Consider the following 24,351-nt stretch of genomic DNA (forward strand, 5'->3'; position numbering starts at 1 on the left):
GCTCCGAGCCCTCCACCTGGGTCCTGTGTGGACCATGTGCACGCGGACATCTGCGCGGGGACAGTGGAGGTTCCGGGGCCCTCAGGGTCTGGCCCTGGGGTGGCCCTGTCCGTGGGGCCCTGTCCGTGCCAGCCGGGGTCATTACAGGTGTGAGAGCTTCTTCACGGCTTAGAGGGGTTCTGGCCTCACCCTGCCTGCTGTCTGCGGTGCCAGCATCCCTCCCCCAGGCTGCGAGTGCCCCTGCTCCACTGAGACACTGCTGGGGTGGGCTCCTAAGTGCTCCAGTGGCCACAGCCCACCGAGAGGGACACACAAGTCCACCCAGCTCTGACCCGAATCCCTCTTGCTGCAGGGCAGCCTTGTCATCCCTGGAGTAGGGGAGGGGGCTGTGTACCTCCCATGCCCCTTTTGGAAGCAAAGCTCCCCCAGGGCCTGTGCACAAGGGGCTGTGTCCCGGGCACATCACGGCTGCCCTCTCCCAGTGAGCTGGACGTTCGGCCCAGCAGCTTGGGGGGCTGGGAAGAGCTTCCCAGCGTCTGGCTGAACTGTGAGATGGTTCGAGGGGACAACTGCTCTCCCAAAGGCATGGGACGTCTTCACTTGCCTTTCAGCATTAAGTGAGTTTCCATGTGAACTGGGGCAGCCGCAGGCTGTTCTCCGTGTGGATAGGGGCCAGGTGTGAAGCTGAGGCCTCGATCAGCTCACGCTTGGGGCTTCTGCTCTGGGAGACAAGAACCTTCAAAGTAATTCTTCAAGTAAAATGCCGCTTGCGGACGGAGACAGGGATGCTGATGTGTCTTCAGCAAAGGATGGTCCCATTTGTGTGGCTCCTTTGACGAGTACCTTTGCCTTGATATTTTCTGATTTTTTTGTTAATGTAAGCAACATTATAAAAAGTTTAACACCCTCTCCTCCACCAAAAAAAAAAAAAAACCTATAAAAGGCACCATCTTTCTCCTTCCCCTCAACCCTCCCCTCCCAGAGACCAAACCAACCCCCGCGGGCCCCGGCTTTCCATTGCAGACATTTCCAGATCTTGTTTCCCACCCGTATCTCGGGGCACCGCCGTGCAGGCGTTCCCAGACGAGACAGATGTGGAATGCAGTGGCCGGTTCCAAGGTCCCGGATTACCCCGACCAGATTCCTGGCAGCAAAATGAGGAGAGTTAAGCACCATGCAAAGACCATTGCCGTAAAGACGGATGTTTTGGCTGGGAAAATCCTAACAGATGCGCAGTTCTGGACAAATCAATTTGCAGCACCCCACGGTCGTCCACCCACCGAAGCGGGGGCTGGCCTTGGTGGCTGTGGTCATGCAGGCAGTGGGTTGTGGACATCCCCTGCCTTGTGGGGGCGGCCCCTCTGCTCCCCTCCTCCCAGACCTTCTAATGATGTTGAGTGGGGCCGGAGCCCTTGGGCACTTGGTCCTTCTGGGAAATCCACACGCCCGGGGAGGGCCAGCTCCAGGTGGTGAACAATGGGTCTCTGGGAGGAAGTTGTCCTCCTGTGTTCTAAATTTGGCCACGCATGTCTCTCTGATTCAGCAACCAGGTTCTTGGTCCCACAGCTGTGGCCTCCTGGCCCCGCTGTCCGTCCCCAGAGTCAGCCGCCGGAGGAACTTGGTGTAAAGGTTCCTGAGGGGGCAGCTTCCCCACAAGCAGAACACAAGGTCACCTACCCTGTGGCTCGGCCACACCTCCGGGACGGGGCAGGAACATGCGGGGCCAGACCGAAAGGGTGCTTAGCAGCCCTGGCCATGACCCCCAAGCATGGGTGAGACTGGGGGGCAGTGTGAACTGAGGCCATAGGTGGAGTGAGTTAAGGTTCCAGTGGCCAAGCCCTTTTAAAAATGTTTTATTTTTAAAAATTGTGATAACATACAGATAACATGAAATTTACCGTCATAACCATTTCTAGGTGTACAGTTCAGTGGCATTAAGCAGGTCACATTGCTGTGCAGCCGTCACCACCATCATCTCCAGAATGTTTCATCTTCCCAGGCTGAAGCTGTGTCCCCACGAAACACACACTCCTCATCCCCCTCTCCCAGCCCTTCTAGAAAGTAGAACCATCCTTCTGCTTTCCGTCTATGAGTCTGAACTCTACTGCCTGGTATAAGGGGATCCTACAGAATTCATCCCTCTGTGATTGACTTATATTGCTTGCATAGTGTCCTCAAGGGCCATCCGTGTTGTTGCTAGCAGGTGTCAGAACATCCTTCCTTTTCAAGGCTAATATTCCATTGTTTGAATGGCCCACATCGTGTTTATCCAGCCAAGCCTGTTTTTTATTTTGCTGCTGCTGCCGCTGATGGAGATGATGCAGGATGGGAGATGATGGTGATAGTGATGATGATGGTGATAGTGATGATGGTGAGGTGATGATGGAGGTGATGGTGATGATGATGGAGGTGATGGTGATGATGATGGTGTGATAGTGATATATGGCATGGTGGAGATGGAGGATGGTGATGGTGATGATGGAGGTGATGGTGATGATGGTGATAGTGATGAAGTGGATGATGGTGATGATGATGGTGATAATGATGATGGTGATGATGGAGGTAATGGTGATGATGATGGTGGATGGTGGTGATGGTGGAGGTGATAATATGGTGGAAGGGTGGTGGATGGGATGGTGGAGGTGGATAGTGATGGGATGGAGGGGGATGGTGATGGAAGCAGGATAGATGAAGGTGGACGGCGACGACGACGGATGGATAAAGTGACGACGGCGATGACGGATGCGACGGCGACGACGACGGATGCGGACGGCGACTGACGACGGCGACAGTGACGACGCCAGCGACAGCGTGACGCGACGGTGCGATGGCGGACGACGGATGCGATGACGATTTATGACAGCGACGACAGCGTGACGACGGCGACGATGGCGACAGCGACGATGGCGACGACGGCGCAACGAAGCACGATGACGGCGACGACGGTGATAAGACAATGGCGCGCGGGTGATGATTTAATGCGATGACGGCGACGGTGACAGCGACGACGGATGCGACGGCGACGGTCGACGATTTACGCGATTTGCGACGATGATGGATGATATGACGATTTATGACGACGGATGCGACGGCGACGATGACGGCGACGCGCGACTTTAGCCGCAGTGACCATTTAATGCGGATGCGGATGCAAGTGATTACACTACGAATGCGGATGGTGATGGCGACATGACGGATGGCCATGGATGAATGCGGATAGTGATGACGTGATAGTGTTGATGATGGTGATGATGATGAAGGTGATGTGATAACAATGGTGATGAAGGTAATGATGATAATGGTGATGGTGAAGGGGATGACAGTGGATAGTGATGGTGGAGGTGGATGAAAGGGATAATGGTGGAAGATGAAGATGATGGTGGATGGATGAATGGACATGGACAGTGGTGGAAATGGAAGGATGATGGTGGATGGTGGATAAATGGTGGATGGAAGATGGGATGAAGGTGGATGGATGGAAGATGGTGGATGATAATGGATGGATGGATGGTGGATGGAAGGAAGAAGGAAAGGATTGGAAGTGGATGGATGGAAGGAGGTGGAAGGATGGATAACAATGGTGGATGGAAGGAATGGTGATAATGGATGGAAGGTGATAATGATGGTGGATGGTGGATGGATGGTGGATCATGGATGGATGATTGTGGATGGATGGATGGAAGACAATGATGGTTATGGTGATGGTGATGGTGGTGGTGATGGTGACAATGATGGTGGTGGTGGTGGTGATGATGGTGGAGGTGATGAGGTGATGAAAATGGTAACATGGCGGTGATGGATGGTGCAGGATGGCTGGTGAAGATGCATGATGGTACGTCGTGGTGATGAAGGTGATGGTAGTGGTGGTCATGATGGTCATGGTGAAGATGGCCATGGTGGTTGTGGTGATGGTGATGATGGTGGTGATGGTGACAATGATGGTGGAGGTGGTGATGGTGATGGTAGAGGCGATGATGGTGGTGGTGGTGATCATGATGGTGATGATGAAAGTGATATGATGATGGTCATGGTGAAGACGGTGATGATGGTTGTGGTGATGGTGATGGTAGTGATGGTGATAATGATGGTGGTGGAGGTGGATGGACGAATGGAATATGGATGGATGGTGGATGGAAGGTGGATGATGAAGATGAAGGATGGATAAATAAGGATAATGGATGATAGTGGATGGATGGATCATGGATGGAATGGAAAGATGTGGCCATGGTGGTTGTGGTGATGGTGATGATGGTGGTGGTGGTGATGGTGGAGGTGGTGATGATATGGTGAAGGTGGTGGTGATGAAGGTAATGGTGAGGATGGTGATGATGGTGATAGTGATAATGGTGGCGATGATAGTAATGGCAATGATAAAAGTGGTGGTGGTGACTAACACTTTTTTAGCTCTTACTCTGTCTCAAACATTTCCATATTTAACTCATTTAATCCTTATGAGTCTGCAAGGTAAAGACTATTATTCTCCCAATTTGTCCGATGAGAAAACACACTGAGAGGAAAATTCCATGAGTTCAGACCTCACCAGCTGATAACCCCCAGCCTTTTGCAGAGGTAAAGCCCTTGGTAGTGTTCCAGGGATACCCACATCCTTGCCTAAATCTCCCCAGAACCTGGTGGATTCTGGATAAGTTTATTTTATTTTACAGTGGGGAAACTGAGGCTTGGAGAAGTGAGGTAGCATGTCCTCAGCCACCCAGCTGAGCCAAGTCTGAAGTCCATGCCCTCAGGGAGCCCGAGCTACTGCAGTCAAGCACCGCAGCTGTGCAGGGGCCCAGAAAACGTCCCATGTGCCTCATCGGTCCTGCTGAGTCCTTCGGAAACTCCCCACAATCACCAGACCAGTTTTAAATAGCAATTCAGGCAAGATAAAAATCAATTAATTTGCTGCCATGGGAGGTTTCTTTCACCTTTTGGTCAGCTGTTCTGGTTGGCGACGGAAACTCTTGACTGTCTTGCATGTATTTATAGCCTCTCTGAGCATGAGACTCTCCCTGGGCAGACGGGCAGTATCCGAGGAGCTGGTGCAGTGTTGGGCCTGGGCTTTGAAGGGGGCTGAGGCAGCAATGCATTCTGCCCTGAGTGCTTCATGAGGGACTCCAGGGGTGGCAGCTGGCTGTGGCTGCACCCAGGTCACCTGCTGTCCTTTGGATCTGAGGGACACATTGCTTAGTAGTAAGACCAGCATTTGTGCTCCCCCGTGGTGTCCCAGATTTCCAGAAAGATCTGCTCCTGGAGACATCCGAGCTGGACACCTTTTGGGACCCCAAGAACCCCTAAAGGCTGCCCCAGACCCCAGCCGGCTCTTCAGCATCCAAGAGTGCATGTGGTCCATGAGGGATGGTCGGAGCATCTGTTGGAATTATTCCGGTCTTATTCCCACCTCCTGTGAAACCCTGAAGGAATGAAATGAAGCGTGTGGTTAGGTTTACCCTCCTTCCTGTCCTGGCTGAGCAAATTCAAATCACCCCTCCTTGGGTGGAAGCTCAGGAAGTCGCCAGGCAGGTGAATACAAACACCTGTCACTTGTCACTCCTGGGTTCCCAGACAGTGGCTCCCAGGATGGGCAGCTCCATAAATCTCCACTCAGGGACGGTGGAAAAATACCCCTGGGCTCCCCTCCCAGATGCAGGGTTGAGGGGCATCCACCTGCAACACTTCCTCCCTCCGAAGCTGACATGCTTGTCTCAGGAGTTCACTCTGGAAGTGCTTTCAGGGGCCAGTGCCCTGGGCCCTGGGTGTGTCGGTCTGACTGGCAGATCCCACTACCCCTGAGCTGTGAGGATTTGTAGATGCATCTGGGCACTGCCAGAGTCAGTGCTGGCACCCCGGGCAGTTTCTGGGAGTGCTGCAGGAAGAGTCCCAGGAATGCCCCTCCAGGCTGAGGGAGCAGTGTGTGCAGAGGTACAGAGGTGTCACTGTTGCTGGAGTCGAGGGCCTGAGTGCGGTGGGGTGGGGACCTGAGTGTGTGACTGCCCACATGGAGAGGATGTGGGCTTGCCTGGAAGGCGGTGGAAAGCTTCGAGCCACGGAGACAGGGCCAGGATTGCTGGGAACACAGAGTCCTTCCAAAGGGAGCCAGGGTGGATGTTGAGGCTGGCCACGGAGCCCCGGGAGGACCTGGGAGGAGGCCTGAGGCTGGCTCAGGACCTGGGAGGAGGGCTGACGCTGGGGGCGGTGGCATGTGTCCCACCCACCTCCCATCGGTCCAGATTCCAAGTCTCAGGTTCCCACAGGGGTGTCCAGGAGCCACGGCTCTGGCTGGACCCAGAGGGGCCCACTGGGCTGAGGGGCAGGTCCAGAATGATGGGGTGGTGGCTGCATGGGTTATGATCTCTGTGGGGAAACTGAACAGGGAGGGAGGAGACCCTTCGGGAACACCAGGATCAGAACAGGAAGTGGGGAGCGGGCAGAGGAGGGCTGCTGAATTGTTAATGGAGGAGGCTGGAGCTGGGCCAGGCTCGAAAGTGCTTTCTGCCTCTTTAGAACATAATCAGCAAGTGTGCACTCGTGCACACCAATGCACACACATACACATATACGCACCCACAACCCATGCACACACACTGATCCATGCGCACATGGACACACACAGGCACACCTGTGCACACACATGTACACACATCTCAGTGCACACACATGCATGCCTGTGCACACCCTGACCCATACACACCCCACACTGACACACAGCCTGTCCACACACCCATGCGCACTGACCCATGGACACATGGACACCTGCACACGTCCACACCTGTGCATACACCCACACATATATACTCGTAACAGTTAACACACCTGCACACACACATACCCGTGCACACACACAGACATGCATGCATGCACACCTGAGCACACACATGTACCTACACAGTGCACACAGACCCATGCACAGTGCACACAGACCCATGCGCACACACACACAGACATGCATGCACACAGACCCATGCACACACACACAGACATGCATGCATGCACACCTGAGTGCACACACATACATAGTCCACAGAGAGCCATGCACACACACGTACACAGACATGCATGCATGCACACCTGAGCACACACACGTACATAGTCCACACAGACCCATGCACACACACTTGCACACTGCACAGATATGCATGTATGTGCACATGCACACCTACGTACATAGTGCACACAGACCCATGCACACATCAATGCATACACATACCTGTGCACACAACACACACACACACCTGTGCACGCATTCACACGTGCATACACTCATGCATGCCCACACACACAGCGTGCAGAGGCTGCAGAGGCTGGAGCAGCTTGGGGCCCTCTGGGGTTGGGACATTGTGGGTCTTGGCCCACCCAAGCCAGGGGGCTGTTGGACACCTGCTGAGTGGACAGCGCACAGCCTGGGCTCTCAGCAGTGGCACCCCTTCCTTTCCTCTTCCTTCTGGCAGAGGGAATGGTGTCTGCAGACGCAGACTGTGGAGGGTTTTCAGGCTCATTGGAAAAGAAAACTGGGGTATCCCATGGAGGGGAGTCCTGGGGCGGACGTGCAGCCTGACCTGGCAGGTGCTCTCAGAGGACCCTCAGAGTGGGGGCCGAGGGCATGGGGCATCAGCTCCGGGTTGGGTCCAGGCGCCTGCCCACCTGTACCTGCCCTGGGTGGCTGCCTGGAGGGCTGGGAGCATGTTTGATCCCAGGAAGCAGAAGCTGTGTCCATTCCAGGCCCAGGCTCTCCTGGGATGAGAGGTGCTGGTGTGTGGATAGAGTCAGGGTTGCTGCGAAGTCACAATGGAGATTTCATCAGCACTCATTAGGTGTCTGGTGTCCAGCACCCTAGTCAGTACCTGGAAGGACTCAATGTCTCTTCATCCAAAGATTGAGACTTGGCTGAAAAAGCGACAGCTGAAATGGCAGACTGGGGTCTGGGCATCTCAGCTGGGGTCAGGACATCTCCACTGGGGTCAGGGCATCTCAGCTGGGGTCTGGGCGTCTCAGCTGGGGTCAGGGCATCTCAGCTGGGGTCAGGGCATCTCCGCTGAGTCAGGGCATCTCTGCTGGGGTCAGGGCATCTCAGCTGGGGTCTGGGCATCTTGCTGGGGTCAGGGTATCTCAGCTGGGGTCAGGGCATCTCCGCTGGGGTCTGGGCATCTCAGCTGGGGTCAGGACATCTCCACTGGGGTCAGGGTATCTCAGCTGGGGTCTGGGCATCTCAGCTGGGGTCTGGGCATCTCCGCTGGGGTCCTGGGCATCTCAGCTGGGGTCAGGACATCTCCACTGGGGTCAGGGCATCTCAGCTGGGGTCACCGGAAGTCCTGGCTGGGGTCAGGGCATCTCCCAGCTGGGGTCAGGGCATCTCTCAGCTGAGTCAGGAGGCATCTCTGCTGGGGTCAGGGCATCTCAGCTTCCTGGGGTCTGGGCATCTTGCACAGGGGTCAGGGGTATCTCAGCTGGGGTCAGGGCATCTCAGCTGGGGTCACCAGGCATCTCAGCTGGGGTCAGGACTTCTCCCACTGGGGTTAAGATTGTCTCCAGCTGGGTCAGGGCATCTCAGCTGGGGTCTGGGCATCTCCGCTGGGGGTTGGGGCATCTCGCTGGGTCAGTACACATCTCCTGGGGTCAGGGCATCTCCGCTGGGGTCTGGGCATCTCCGCTGGGGTCAGGGCATCTCAGCTGGGGTCAGGGCATCTCCGCTGGGGTCTGGGCATCTTCGCTGGGGTCTGGGCATCTCCGCTGGGGTCTGGGCATCTCAAATGGGGTCAGGGCATCCTGGCTGGGGGTCAGCATGGCTGGGGGCAGTCATGGTTAGGGGGCATGGACCTCAAGGCCTTGCATAGAAGATCCAGGGAGGAAGAGAACAACTGGAGGGAAGATGAAATGCTGCTGGCCGAGAAGCTGTGATGGGCAGATTGGTTGTGATCTGTGTGTGAAACAGACCCTTTTAGAGCTCTTTCTGGAACCTGGTGTGACCAGGCGGATGGAGGGGCAGTGATGGAGGAAAGGGTGTGAGGCCCTGGAGGCCAGGGCTTGGCCCACCTGCAGGTGATCGGTGCAGGCCTGGTGGAGAGGGCTGGAAGGGACGCATTCCAGGCTCTGCAGGGGGCAGAATCCTCAGTGCTGGTGACCCCTGGCTGGGAGGTGAGGCCGAGGGAGGTGTCTGCCATCATCTGGGAGGAGTCCTTTGAACAGAGACGTCTAACTGGGGCAGGCGAAGAGCTGGGCTGTGCCTGTGGAGCTGGAGGCGACAGGGCCCTCACTTGGACGCTTGGGGTTGAAGCCACACGAACCTCAGGCAGGGCTGTGACAGGCAGTGAGCTCCCACGCCCGCCCCCCCCACCACCGAGAGGCGCCTGGGGCTGGAGCAGGAATGGCTGCCCCCACCTCCCTGCCTGGCAGGCAGCCGGAGCCTCTGTAGCTCGGGGCCTGTGCTCGCCCTGGTTCCCCGGAAGCTGCAGAGACTCCCACACAGATGGTGGGGAGTAACTGGGCCACAGAAGGGCATTGAGGGCAGGGCCATGGAAGGGCATTGAGGGCAGGGCCTGGGCAGCCATGCCCCTCTCCTTCCATGCTTCTCGCCTAACTGTGGGAGCTCGCACAGCCACAGGCATCTCACCCCCACCGGCCGCACCAGGAGCACCCACGGGGGCTTCCACGACAGCCACGTAGGTCCCAGGATGGACAGTGCCTGGCTGCAGAGAGAACCGAGGGAATAACTGGGTTTGCAGAAGGGAAGGCTCTTCTCACACGGGGCCAGGCCTGCCTCACTCTGGCATGCAGGCGGGGGTGGACACAGCCCTGCACCTGTTCCCGCCCCAAGCCCTGGCGCCGACATCCGCGGGAACGGCCTGTTTTCCCACAGAAGCTGCTGGGCCGTGCCTTTGCCGGGCCCCAGACCTCATGGATGATCCATTAAACGTTGGCACAGGAGCTGACCTTGGGCAGCTCACCCGCCGAAGTGTGTTTTCACTGTTGTTCCGAGGACAGTTTGCAGCCCAGGGTGTGTGACGTACATCAGCGCCGTCTCAGCCGGCCGGGCCTGAGGAGCGGGCAGGGGACGATTGCAGGGAAGTGGCTCAGGCTCCCGAAACAAACAGCGGAGGAGCAGCTCGGCCACCTCCAAGACACCCGGAGCCGCGCACAGCTCAGGAGTGCTCCGAGGAGTCACCGCCTGAGGGAGCAGAAAGGGATTTGGGTGGAAGGGAGCTTTGAGTGAAATTGCCTTCCGTGTGGAAAACACAGTTATTCCAACAATTGCTTAAAAAAACATAAAAATACATCCATGCGGTTTATTCAGGAGAAATCACAGAGTTACCTGGGAGTGCTTTATAGGTGGGGGCTGGTTCCATCTGTGTGATGTGTGCATGTGTGCCTGTGTGTGTGTGTGCACAGGTGTGTGTGCCTGTGTGCAGAGGTGTGTGTGCACAGGCATGTGTGCGTGTGTTTGTGTGTGCCTGTGTGTGCAGAGGTGTGTGTGCACAGGTGTGTGTGCAGAGGTGTGTGTGCATAGGCATGCGTGTGTGTGTTTGTACACGTGTGCAGAGGTGTGTGTGCACAGGTGTGTGTGCATAGGCATGTGCCTTTGTGCACAGGTGTGTGTGTACCTGTTAGTGTGTGCGCCTGTGCTTGTGTTTTCATGGGTGTGGAGTGTGTGTGCATGTATGTATGTACCAATGTGTGTGTGCACAGGTGTGTATGTGCCTGTTTGTGCATGTGTGCACAGGTGTGTGTGCACCTGTGCTTGTGTTTGCCTGTGTGTGGGGTGTGTGTGCATGTATGTATGTACCAATGTGTGTGTGCACTGGTGTGTGTGTGTGCAGGTGTTTGCGTGCACAAGTGTGCATCTGTGTGTGTGTTCACGTGTGTGTGCATATGTGTAGGATTCTGCTTCTGCCTAAGTCCAGAAGCGCACAGGCAGGCAGTGTGTGCACAGGAAACATGAAGGCACTGGAGTGAGGCTGAATTGTCCAGGCTCTGAGGAGTCTCACTGGAGGGAGGAATGTGTTGTGGCCACTGTGGCTCTGAGAAGGCATTTGGTGTCTGTCCACTCAGGTTCACTCACGGTCGCAGCCCTCGTGATGACTGTCTCGTTGGACGAGCTGGTAACTGGGCCTCACCGCTGCTCTGTAACATTGGTTGGTGGTGTCCCATTTAACAGATGAGGCAGCTGAGGCTGGAGAAGTTACGGGCCTTGCCTGAGACTGGCTGGCGCATTGCAGAGCTGGGGCTGGACCCAGACTCTTCGACTCTTGGTTTGCAGCTCGATTTTGGTGCTGATGGCCCGGCCCAACGTGCAGGACAGGAGCCTCCTCAGTCCCATTTGTTCTGGCCAGGAGGAAGCCTGGGTTGAGCTTGTGTGTTGAACAGGTTTCCAGCTCCTGCCTAGCTGTGCTTAATCTTTTAGTTACTTTTTAATTTATGGAAAGGGATGGCAGTTTCCATTTATGGGAGTGACACTAAGTTTCATTTAAAGTATTTTTAGTAGTAGTATTATTCTTTGTATTAGTTTATTCTCATACTGCTATGAAGAAATACCTAGGACTGGTTAATTTATAAAGAAAAAAGGTTGAATCACTTGTGATTCTGCCTGGCTGGGGAGGCCTCAGGAAACTTACAATCATGGTGGAAGGCACCTCTTCACAGGGCAGCAGGAAAGAGAATGAAAGCTAAGCAAAGCGGAGAAAGCCCCTTATAAAACTGCCACCCCCTGCCATGATTCAGTTACCGCCCCCTGGGTCCCACCCACAACATGTGGGGATTATGGGAGCCACAATTCAAGATGAGATTTGGGTGGGGACACAGCCTAACCATGTCATTATTAGAGACAGAGTCCTGCTTTGCCAGCCAGGCTGGTCTCCAACTCCTGGGCTATAGTGATCCTCCTGCCTCAGCCTGCTGAGTAGCTGGGACCACAGGCACCACCACTCCCAGCTAATTTACTTTTTGTAGAGATGGGGTCTTGCCATGTTGCAGGCTGACCTCAGACTCCTGGGCTGCAGTGATCCTCCTGCCTCAGCCTGCTGAGTAGCTGGGACCACCAGCACCACCACGCCCAGCTAATTTACTTTTTGTAGAGATGGGGTCTTGCCATGTTGCCCAGGCTGACCTCGAACTCCTGGGCTCAAGGAATCCTCCTTCCTTGGCCTCCCAAAGCATTGGGATTACAGGTGTGAGCCACCGTGCCCAGCCTAAAATATTTATTTAAATAAAATGAATATATTTGCCTCTCGTAGAACTTCACGTAAGGGACTTGGGGTGTGTAGGCCTTTTCCTGGCCTCCCTGACTCGACAGTGTGCTTCAGGACTCCGGCTCACTGCCTGCACACACGTGTGACGTCTCACATAGGAAGAGATGGGCGTCCTCGCGTGTCTCCTCCCGGGGGGCGTCCAGACGGTCTCTGGTCTGGACTGTGAGCACAGTGGGCTTGGGCTCTGGTGCCTCCCTGGCATCCGCCCCAGATCGGGGTCCTCGTATATTGGGGAGCCATTCCTGTACCCCTCAGGGCTCCTGCCAGGCGTGAGGAAGTGTGACCACTAGCCCTGAGATGGAGTAGGCCCCTGCTGACTGCCCTGAGCCGCCGTCCTGGCCCTGCCCCCTGCTCCAGCCTCTTCTCCTCCCAGCCGTGAAACCAGCCCCTCTCTCGGCCTGGGACGCAGCCCCCAGGTCTTCTCCGGCTGGCTCCTCCTGCCCTTGAGGTCTCAGCTCAGAGGTCACTTTGCTGGTGGCTGGGCCTTCACTGGCCGCCCCCTGGACTGATCTCAACTCTCCTGGCATCAGGCACCTGTAGCCTTGTGGGGTTGCGTCTGCCCCCCCTCCGGATGCCGAGTCCTGGTCCGGGCAGGGATGTGGCCTCCTCGTTCACAGCTGTAGTCCCAGCCCTAATGCAGTGGACAAGTGACCGAAGGTGTGCCTGGAAGAATAAACAAAAGGGAGATGCCTCGGCAGCTCTGAGGAAGGCCAGTGGTCTGTGTCCACGGGAACCTGGCTGGGACAGGGCCGCCGTCTACGCCTGTGGCACCAGGTTCTCCCTGGAGCACTGGCTCCAAGGGGAGGGACCCTGTCTCCCCGTCTGCCCCCAGTTCTGTGATCCGACTGAACTCTGAACCGAAGAAGCGTTGGAGGCTCGTGGCCGGGCAAGAGGGGCTGTGACAAGGGACAGGAAGCCGGGACCCCTTCCAAGGGGGCTGATGCTAAGACCTTGGCTGGTTTTCCTTCTTCTTCTTCTTTCTTCTTGCTTCCTTTTTTTTTTCTTTTTTTTTTTTTTTTTGAGATGGACTTTCTCTCTTGTTGCCCAGGCTAGAGTGCAGTGGCGCGATCTCGGCTCACTGCAACCTCCACCTCTGGGGTTCATTCAATCCTCCTGCCTCGGCCTCCCCAGTAGCTGGGGGGGATTACAGGCACGCACCATGCCCAGCTAATTTTTGTATTTTTAGTAGAGATGGGGTTTCACCATGTTGGCCAGGCGGGCCTCCAACTCCTGACTTCAGGTGATCTGCCCACCTCGGCCTCCCAGAATGCTGGGATTATAGGAGTGAGCCAGCACGCCTGGCCTGGTTTTCCTTCTGATCAAAATCATACCTGCCCATTGTAGAAAATCAAAAAGTTGATTTTGGTTTCGATTTTATAGGAAATTTTAATTGTCTTCTTTCTTCTTCCTTCTTCCTCCTTCTTCTTCCTTCTTCCTTCTTCCTCCTCCTTCCTCCTCCTCCTCCTCTTCCTTCTTCTTTCTTCTTTCTTCTTTCTTCTTTCTTCTTCCTTCTTCCTCCTTCCTCATCCTTCCTTCTCCTCCTCCTCCTCATTCTTCTTCTTCTTCTTTTTTTTTTTTTTCCCTGAGACAGGGTCTCACTCTGTCACCCAGGCTGGAGTCCGGTGGCACAATCACAGCTCACTGCAGCCTCGACCTCCTGGGCTCAAGCGATCCTCGCACCTCAGCCTCCTGAGTAGCTGGGACTACGGGCAGGTGCCAGCACACCCCAGCATCTTTGTGTTTTTTTCTTTTTTTAAGAGATGGGGTCTTGCTGTGTTGCCCAGGCTGGTCTCAAACTCCTGGCCTCAAGCTATCCTCCCACCTCGGCATCCCAAAGTGCCAGGATTATGGGCATGAGCCACCATGTCTGACCTGATTTTGCAGGAAATTTTAAAAAATAAAAATAGTTGCAAGGAAAATGAATCCTTTGTGATTCCCCTGCTGCGGACAAAATGGCCAGGGCAGGACAAAATGGCCAGGACAGAACAAAACGGCCAGGACAGGATAAAACAGCCAGGGCAGGACGTTCTGCGGTGTCTCCTCCCAGGTTTGTGCCACTGGGTTATTTTTAGAGTCGGGTTAGAATCAATAAGTGAGAAAATTTGGGGAGTGTGACCTAGAGTTTTGGCAAGCATGTTTTTCCAGCCCAAAAAAACCCAGACTCTCAATCCTCCTGAGAGCGTCTGTGCTGCCTTGCGGCAGTCTGGGAAGTGGAGTTGGACAGGAGCGTTTATTTCCAGAGCTTTCGACGGCTTGAGAGACCGTGGCGCGTCTCAGGCTGGGCCTCCCGGAAACTGAGGGCGTGCGGTGGTTGCGGCAGCTGCCCATGTCGTGGGAGTGCTGGATTCTGCCAGCTGGAGGTCGGCACCCCTACCCCTCCTGGTCCATGTCTGTCCTGTGTCTCCTTCCTCTGCTGTTCCCTGTCTTTCTGCTCTTGGACTCAGGCATCTGGCACAGATGCCCACGGGTGGGCAGGCACAGGACGGGGACTGTCACCACCGTCAGTGTGCAGGCGTATCAGCTAGGGAGAGAGGCCGAGCTGCTGTAACAAATAGTCCCTGCAACAGTATGGTGGGAAGAACAGAGAAATGTCTCCCTTTCTTGAGAAGTGGTGGTTGTGTGTGTCAGGTGGGCGAACGTCTGTCCCGTATGGCCCTCCTGACGTGTGGCTCCACCAGGGGCCTGGCCATGGGTGTCATGCGGCTGAGACGTGGGGAGGGGATTTGAACCCAGGTCTGCTGGCCTCCGAGGGTCCTGCCTTTTTCCCTCCTTGGCTGCTGATCCCAGTGGAGATGAGAGGGCAGGAGGAGGGAGTCCCGTGGCCACCAGACTCTGCCGAGGAGACCATGCTCCCCTCCTCCCGGTTCCTCCCTGACTCCGGTTGGAAACGGAAGCTGCCCAGCCCAGGCCAGGGGTGGGAGGGGCCGCGTCTGGTTCTCTAGCTCGGGTGGTCAGAGGTGGGGGTCGGCTGTGGGAGGGCAAGGGGCAGCTGAGTGGCCGCGTTTAGCTCACGTGAACTCGGTGGCTTTGCACGGAGACCCTTCAGTACCCTGGGAGCCGGGGGAGGCACCTTTGTCTTTTATGACCCAGACTTTCCCGGCCCCAGGGACAGAGGCAGCGTCCCCCTCTCCATTCCAGAAACATGGCGTCTGAGCTCAAGACACAGCTCTATTGGGTGTGTTTGGAGAAGGCAAAAGGATGAACTTGGCCTTAAAGACGGGGGGTCGACATGCTGGAGGCACGGGGGGGAAATCTGTTCCCGATCCACAGGCACCGAACACCTTCCTCCGGCCTTGGCCCCTCCCGTCCAGCGGTGCCACAGCCCCTTCCTGGGGGATGAATACGGACGCCTTGGGGACCGATCCCTTTGCCTCACCAGTGGGGCTCCTGCTGGCCGTCTTGGCAGTGACTCCTAAGAATACAAATTCCAAAAGCAGAATGACTCCGTGTGGAAAGTTGTTCTGCGTTATTGACAGTGTTTTATCCCATTTTGTGACTGTGTTCCTGGACATCCCCAGAGGCCCTTCTAATTATCTGAAGGCCCCCCGTTGCAGGGTTGCATTCACATCAGGCAAACCTGCGTTGTAGCGGAAACTCGGTGAAGCTGTGTTTGGGGGTAACTGGGGTGGGGGCTGGCGGGTTTGCTTTGGTGGCATCTGGTGTGCCTCTGAGGAGTCGGTTTCCGGAAGTTTCCTCCGTGGCCTAAAACGGTGCCCGGCATGTGATGGGTGTCCAGTCACTCTTGGTGGGAAGCAGGAACACGCCCACATGAGCGGTGTTCTGGTGAGGGGCTTCATGGTGGTTCTCACAAAGGCTTCAGGGGTGCAGGGGGGCCTGGGGGTGCCTGGGAGCTCGGGGACAGCCAGGAGCTGAGCGTCCTTGCAGCGAAATTAGTGCTGGCCGCTCCTGGGGCAGATGCAAGAGGGAGACGGGGGCCTGGAGGGGGCTGTGCTGCTGGGATGAGCTCAGGAGGGATGAAGACAGCTTGTACCTGGCTGAGTCCCTGGAGCAGGGGCACCTGGGTTTGCCTCGAGGAGGGGGGCCTGGCTGCAAGCCCACGCCTCCTGGGTCTGCCTCCCTGGCTCCCCTCTGCCAATCCGCAGCACCCCTCCTGCAACAGGGCCTGTGAGCCACGTGTGCTGGCCACCACCACGGGTGGCCGCAGCCTTCCGGTGGGGCTGGATGTCATCTGCTTGTAGAGGCGGCAGGACTCTGGCTGGCTCCACCTCTGTGTGGCCTTGGCCAAGTTGCTCAACCTCTCTGGGCTTCCATCTGCGAAGTGGAGAAATTCATGCCCCCCACACCGTGCAGGGGCCCTGAAAGAGGGGGCGTGTGAAGGTCTAGGGTGCAGCAGCTACCTCCCTGGCCAGGCTGGAGGGAAAGACGGCAGAGGTTTACAAACCACATCTCTCCAGATCCTCAGAGAAGGGTCCAACCTGAAGGTATCCAAGCATCCTTTCCTGTCAGGGCGTGTGAAGAATGAGAATGTCCCCAATTTTAAAAAATCATCTGTGTGGTCATTATGCCGCTGATTTCCAGATGGCCTCTAGGAAGTGCCACCACTTAGAACTGGATTCCGGAGACGACCGAGCACGGCCAGTGTGCTCTTGCATCCAGACAGCATGACAAGGGACAAAGCGTGGCGTGTCCGGGAACAGTCGGCACAGCAACCCCGTGGGGGCTCCCCGGACCCATCCCTGCCTCTTCCTTGCTGGCAGAATCCCGATCCTCAGCCCCTCCCCAGAGCGGGGCACGTCCAGTCCCACGGGTCACATTCCCCAGCAACTGGCTTAGGGCAAGCGTGAGACCCGCTGTGGCCAGTGAGGATCGAGGGACGGTTTCCAGGAGTTTCTGGAATGGTTTTTCCCACTGCTGAGCGGAGAAGTGCAGGAGACAGAGGCAGGTTCTCTCTTTCTGCTGATGGTGTGGGGGTGGCCTGCGGTGACTCCCGGAGCCATGGCAGCCTCTGTGCCACCGTGAGGGACCTGATTGAGGACCTTGCACCTCCCCGAGGTCCCAGAGCAGGAGGCGAGAGCAAGGCTGGGTCCCTGCCACCTCCAAGCCATGAAATGGGCCTGGGAGCCCTCCCATATCTTCTGGCTCTGTGGGATCCGTGGCCCCCCATCTTCTGGCTCTGTGGGATCCGTGGCCCCCCATCTTCTGGCTCTGTGGGATCCGTGCCCTCCTCTATCTTCTGGCTCTGTGGGATCTGTGGCCCCCCATCTTCTGGCTCTGTGGGATCCATGGCCCCCCATCTTCTGGCTCTGTGGGATCCATGACCTCCCCTATCTTCTGACTCTGTGGGATCCATGGTCCCCCCATCTTCTGGTTCTGTGGGATCCGTGGCCCCCCATCTTCTGGCTCTGTGGAATCTGTGGGATCCGTGGCCTCCTCTATCTTCTGGCTCTGTAGGATCTGTGGGATCCGTGGCCCCCCCATCTTCTGACTCTGTGGGATCCGTGGGCCTTTATTCGACCTTAGCAGCCTCAAGTTGGGTTTTCTGCTATTTGAGGTCAAAAGCACCCGAGCATTGCTCCACGTCCAGGTTTCACCAAGTAATCCTGTGAACCAGAGGCCGTCAGGTTCATCACCTGGATTCTGAGAGGAAAATAATCCCAGCTCTAAAACAGAAAGCTGTTAGAAATGGCACAAAGGCTGTAATCCCAGCACTTTGGGAGGCCAAGACGGGCGAATCACGAGGTCAGGAGATCGAGACCAGCCTGGCTAACACGGTGAAACCCCATCTCTACTAAAAAATACAAAAAATTAGCCGGGCGTTGTGGCGGGCGCCTGTAGTCCCAGCTACTCAGGAGGCTGAGGCAGGAGAATGGCGTGAACCCGGGAGGCGGAGCTTGCAGTGAGCTGAGATCTGGCCACTGCACTCCAGCCTGGGCGACAGAGCAAGACTCCGTCTCAAAAAAAAAAAAAAAAAAAGGCACAAAGGGCGCATCAGTGGCATCCGTCCGCATCTTGTCCGGACAAGGCTGTCCAAATAACGCCGCTCACAGTGGCTCTCCTGTGCAGGGGCTTGGCCCAACTGCTCCAGACGCCGTCTAACCAAATTTTCTTGCACCGAATTCTCAGAGTGGCCACAGCTTCGAAGACCAGGAAGCAGAGAGTTCTTACCTCTGGGAAGGCTGGGGCCGGTGGCTTCAGAGCCCACGAGTTTCACCCTCCACCATCTGCCCCCGCCTGGTCCTCAGAGCCCAGAGCTGTGCCTGGGACTGGTCTGAGCCAGTGCCAGGACCGGGAGGAGGGCTGGGAGCTGTTCCCATGGGTGGGGGCCTGAGGAGTCTTCCTTCTCTCCGGTGCCCGGGGTCTGAGTCTGTGGGCACCTGGCTGGGGGCACGCTCCCTGTCTCCCCCTGCCCACGGTGACGGCACTCGGCCGCCCAGTCTGTTGTTTACACATCCAGCTCATCCATCAGCTGGATTCATAAACACGGCAGAGGCCTGGGAGCTGAGTGGCCCCGTGGCCAGATCAGGGGCCCGGGCGGGGGTCTGGCCCTCAGAGGGGCTGCCAGTTGGTGCCTGGAGATTCCAGGCATGGCGGGCACCAGCAGGGTCTCCTGACCCACGTCTCTCCCAGACTGTGGCAAGGTGGGGAGTTACTCATTAACCCAGGCACAGCCTGGCTGGCATTTGATGAGGCTGGGTCTGGGTGAGCCGGGGTTAACGGAGCCCACCTTGAAATGAAGTGTTCGTTCTCCACGAGCAGCTGCTCTGAGAGGGCCGCGGTCTGCCAGGTCGGCCGGGGCTGTGGGGACGTGGTCCCTGGGTACCCGGATGGTACTGTCTCTGGGCCCTGGAGGGCCAGGCTGCAGGTGCCGCCACCTTCCTGGGCCTCAGCTTCCCTGGCTGTAAAATGGGATGGTGACCTTCCTCACGCAGGTGCACTTCTGCAGCAGACACAGGGCCCTGCCTCCGAAGACTAGGGATGGGTGAGAGCATGGTGCCGAGAGAGCTGCTCAGAGTGGAATTTGGGAAGCGTCTGAGGCCGACGGCAGGCAGGGCCGGCCACGGAGCTACATTCATGACACCTGTTGGGGGTGTCTGGTGTTGAGAACGGACCGTTTCCCCGGCTGTTCAGAGGAAGCCTCTCTAATGTGTCTTCACAGCGACTGTAGGTGTCAGGGGAAGAGTCCTGGGTTCCCGGCAAGGGGAGTGTCAGGTGGGGAACAGTGACGTGGCAGCCCCGTCTGGCCACACAGTCCACACTCTCCCTGTGCCAGGCCACGGCTTGCACACCTGGGGCCCTGGAGGGACCAGAGTCCAGGGGACATTTAGCTACCCTGGCCCCGCTGTCCGCAGGCTGGATCTGTGCGTGGCACGTTCTGTGGCGATGCCCTGTGATATTCTGCCCACGGCTTCTGGGTTAATCATTGATCTGGGCAACCCGCAGACCCCTCCCCACTTCCCCGTGTGGGGGTCAGGGGGGTGCTTAGTGGGCGTGTGACCCTGAGCCAGCGCCCCATTCCCCCGGGGAGGCCTGGATGAGCTCCCAGTCCTTGAGAGTGGATCCAAGGTCAGCTCGGAGCCCGGCAGCCCCGTGACAAAGATACTGAAGCCCAGGGAAGGTCCCAGCGCGTCCCCACCCGGCTCCTCCGCTCACCTCAGCGAAGGTGCGGGAGGCCGGTGAGTTCCATTTTGAGGAGCTGTCTGTGTTTCTGAACAAAAATGGGAGCTGGGCCAGGCCGGACAGCGGTCTCTGGGCAGGTCCTGCGGTGCTCAGACGCCCTGGCCGCAGGTGCCAGGAAGGGGAGAAGCGGCAGCATTGGATGTGCTGGTGGCTCCGAGGGAAGGAGCCGGGTGGGAGGTGGGGGTTTGGGCGGTGACCCCTCGCGTCCGTCCCACCCTGCGCCCGCCTGGTTGGCGCTCACGTCCCTCCTCCTCCACCCACAGGGCACCGCATCCGTGCTGCAGCGCCGGTCCCCCAGTGAGGAGTACGTGGAGGTGGGGCGCCTCGGGCCGTCTGACTACTTCGGTGAGTCCAGTGGGTGTCCCCTCCCTCGCACGGCTGTGGCAGTCTCATTTGGGGTCCTGGGAAGGGCCTGGAGGTGAGGAGCTACTGGGGGGCCTCCGTGGGGCCTTGTAGCCGGGCTTGGCTGAGCCCCAGTGTGGCTGCAACAGAAGGCTCAGTCCTGTTCCCCCAAATTGAGGTTCCAGGGCCAGACTTGGATCCCCAGGAGCAACCAGCCCTGGATGTGGGGTTCCCCAGAGGGCATGACCTTGGGGGAGGCAGCCTCCTGCTTCTGGGATGAGGGGGCACAGTGTAGCCCTCAGCCACCAGCATTCCCGCAGCTGGGGGTGGGTGGGCTTGAGGGAGGCCCAGGCACACCTGGGCACACCTGGGCATTCCTGTAGCTGGGGGTCTGGGTCCTGAGGGAGGCCTGGGCACACCTGGGCATTCCTGCAGCTGGGGGTCGGGGTCCTGAGGGAGGCCTAGGCACACATGGGCATTCCTGTAGCTGGGGGTCGGGGTCCTGAGGGAGGTCTGAGCACACGTGGGCATTCCTGCAGCTGGGGGTTGGGGTCCTGAGGGAGGCCTGGGCACACCTGGGCATTCCTGTAGCTGGGGATCTGGGTCCTGAGGGCGGCCTGGGCACACCTGGGCATTCTTGCAGGATTGCCCAAAAAAGTGCAGGACAATGCCCAGCTGAATGTGAATTTCAGATAATAAACAATTCATTAGCATAAGTATATCCCAAATAGTTCTCGGGCTATACTCATGCTACAAGTTTGTTTGAAATTCGAACATGCCTGGCACATCCTTCCCTTGAAAGGGAGACGATTCCTGGGTCCTGGGTGCAGCCTTTCCCTGCTGCGGCCTCAGGACCCCCAGGCCCCCAGGCCGGGCCCTGACCTCTCTCTTCACTCCCAGGGGAGATTGCGCTGCTGCTGAACCGGCCCCGGGCGGCCACCGTCGTGGCCCGGGGACCCCTCAAGTGTGTGAAGCTGGACCGGCCCCGCTTCGAGCGCGTGCTGGGGCCCTGCTCCGAGATCCTCAAGAGGAACATTCAGCGTTACAACAGCTTCATCTCCCTCACTGTCTGAGTGCAGCCCCCACCCTGCAGCCGCATCTCCCCATTGTGGTGGCCGTGCCGTGCTCGTCTGTGTCGGGGCCCGGGAGCCGCCGTGTGAGGTGTGGGCCGGGTGGGGCTGGGTCCCGGCAGCCTGAGGACTGCCCCTTCCCCGGAGTCACGTTTTGGAATAAATAATCACCTTGTGCATTTCCAAATCAAAGGACAAGCAGACAAAGCGCATCCCAAGAGCAAGAAAGGGACAGACCAGCTTCCTCACCACACACCTCCCTGGCTGCCTCTGCGGGCTTGTCCTGGGGGGCCCATCCCACGCCTGCCAGTCTCCTGGAGATGCTTGAGGATGGGTCCTGCCCAGAACTAGGCCAGGACGTTGCCCCTGGGGCCTGGAGACCCTGTGAGGTCAGGTCCCCCAGATCGAGGTCCGAGTGGGGGCAAGAGTGTGTCAAAGGGGCTGCCCCCCAGGGGAGATGAGGCTGAAGAAAGAAGTCGAGGCCCCTCCCGCAAATGTGTGCCCCCACCCTCCCCACCACATCCCACCGCACCCCCACCTCCCCAGGGGGCCCTGCTGCGGATGCCGGAGTGGGAGAGTCTCTGGGCTGTGAGATTGATCTTGCCTCTAACTGGAGAGGAAGCCAGGCACCGAGACACACGGGGCTCCTGCCTTGGGAGCCAGGGCCAGGGCCGCAGGTAGACCCCAGTGGGGGGCCGGGCTCGAAGTTCCGTTGGGAGGGGCTGGTGGGACTCCAGCAGCCTGTTCTCACCTTTCTTAGAAAGTCCACCCAGGGCGAGTTGATGTTAGGGAAAAGCAGAAGTCAAGCCAGCCACAGGCCCCACGCTCCCCAACCCGCCCAACCGACTTGTCCCTTAAATGCGTCTTGGGTCCTGCGGTGATGATGGGAGCCAACTAGGCCCAAAGGGGTGAGGCCAGTGCAGAGAAGCTCCCCAGGGGGCTCCTGGGTGCCCCGAAAGACAAGTGAGGCCATGCAGTTCACCCGATGTTGCTCCCGTCCCTTTTGTCCCGGGGAGGCTGTCCTTGGTCCGAGGTCACACGTTGCAGCCCCTCCCCTCCTGGCAGTTACGATGCGTGGGGCCCCTCCCCACCCAGCCCCAGCCACTTCGCCGTGTCCCGCCTGTGCCTGTGGTGTCCTGTGGATCTGTGAGCCCGCCCCACCTTATCTCTGCTCTGAGTGCTGCATGAACCATTAAATGTGCAATGAAGTACCTCTTCCCAGCTCGGGAGGCCTTGGTCTGAAGTCTTTTGTAGATAAGGGTTTTTTCCTTTTTCTTTTTCTTTATGGTGCTAAAATACACATAACACAAAAGTTACCATTTTAACCACTTTGAAGTGTCCAGTGCAGTGGCGTTATCCACAGCGTGGTGCAGCCATCACCACTGTCCACGTCCAGCCCTTTCATCTTCCCAAGTGGAAACTGTGTACCCGTTAAACAACAGCTCCCGCTTCCAGCCCGAGGAACCACCTGTCCACCCTCTGTAGCCCTGTGTATCCAGACGTTCTCATTTCAGCACTGTCACTATACGTGAGGGTCCGTGCTGCCCACCGCCGTGTCCCAGTGTGGCCAAGTGGACGGGGCCCAGCTCCCTGTCTCTGCACGCAAGGGTCCACATCCTGCCATGATCCCAGGTGGTCCTGTTCCTTGTGACTGTTTTGTGGGCCCTGACACAGACACCCAGATCCCAAGGCTGCCCCGGGAGGGGTCAGTGTGTGCCAGGGCCAGGGTGCCCTCGACCTCTGGAGGGTTTACCCGATGGTAAACTCGGGTTCCAAGGGCAGGCCCAGCCCACTCATGCACCTCAGGCCCCCAGGATCTCTTTCAACTGGGCACTGAGTAGGCCTGCAGGAAACATTTCAATAAATAAGCAACAGTGAATAAGGGTTGCAGGAGAGAAACTTGGGGAGATTCAGGCTCTGACATCCACAGGCCAAACACAAAGGAACTTTGACCCAAGTCTCACACCTTATGCAAAAATTAACTCAAAATGGATCACAGACTTAAACATAAAACTGTAGGGAAACTGTTCTTAGACTTGACACTGGTCCATGAAAGGGGAATTTGATAAATTGGAATTCATCAAAATTAAAAACTGACACCTGCAACAGATCTTGTGAAGATGAAAATACGAACCACAGACTGGGAGAAAAGATTTTCAAACCACATGTATCCCAGAGAAGACTAATACCTAGAATCGATCAAGAACTCTCAAAACTCAGCCGGGCGCGGTGGCTCACGCCTGTAATCCCAGCACTTTGGGACGCTGAGGCAGGCGGATCACAAGGTGAGGAGTTTGAGACCATCCCGGCCAATATGGTGTAACCCCGTCTCTACTAAAAATACAAAAAACTTAGCCAGGTGTGGTGGCACATACCTGTAATCCCAGCTACTTGGGAGGCTGAGGCAGGAGAATTGCTTGAACCCAGGAGGCGGAGGTTGCAGTGAGCTGAGATGGCGCCACTGCACTCCAGCCTGGGTAACAGAGTGAGATGCCATCAAAAAAAAAAAAAAAAAAAAAAAAAAAAAAAGCACTGTGTCCTATAGAGAAACAGGATCACTCAGACACTGCTTGTGGGAACATAAGATGGGGCAGTCACTCTGGAAAATAGCACGTAGTTTCTTAGCAACACAAAAAACCGAACTAAGCGTGCAATTACTGTACAACACAGCAAATTGCATTCTTGGGCATTTATCCCGGGCGAAGACACAAACCCGCACATGCATGAACACAGCAACTTGACTCAGAGAGCCTCAAGCTGGAGACAACCGTGGCATCCTTCAGTGGGGTGAACAAACCGTGGTACGTCTGTGCCCCGAAACGCTACTCGGCACAGAAAAGGAGCTAGTGGTGTGCCCAGCAACTGGGATGGAACTGTCAGAGAACGACGCTGCGGGAAAGAAGCTGTGTACTCTACGATTCCATTGACACAACATTCTGCAGATGCCAGAATCAGGGCCAGCAGTTGAGGAGGAGGTGGTGTGACTCTGAAAGGGCAGCTGGGGCTGGGCACAGCGGCTCACACCTGTCATCCCAGTACTTTGGGAGGCTGAGGCAGACTGATCA

General features: G+C 57.0%; 1 protein-coding gene across 4 annotated transcripts in view; it reads left to right on the top strand.

The window, feature by feature from the left end:
* Positions 1 to 22,509, top strand: part of PRKAR1B (protein kinase cAMP-dependent type I regulatory subunit beta) — a 179,516-nt gene extending 157,007 nt beyond the window's left edge. For 3 of the 4 annotated variants that reach the window (XM_031665660.1, XM_031665659.1, XM_031665662.1), the window contains 2 exons: positions 20,138 to 20,219; positions 21,117 to 22,509. In XM_031665660.1, coding sequence (XP_031521520.1) covers positions 20,138 to 20,219; positions 21,117 to 21,289 — 255 coding nt within the window. In that variant the 3' untranslated portion in view covers positions 21,290 to 22,509. The remainder of the gene's footprint in view (positions 1 to 20,137; positions 20,220 to 21,116) is intronic. The other variant, XM_031665661.1, reaches the window with a different exon arrangement.
* The last annotated feature ends 1,842 nt before the right edge of the window (positions 22,510 to 24,351 follow it).

This window comes from Papio anubis, chromosome 4 (genome assembly GCF_008728515.1).
Source record: "Papio anubis isolate 15944 chromosome 4, Panubis1.0, whole genome shotgun sequence".
Classification (NCBI taxonomy): domain Eukaryota; kingdom Metazoa; phylum Chordata; class Mammalia; order Primates; family Cercopithecidae; genus Papio; species Papio anubis.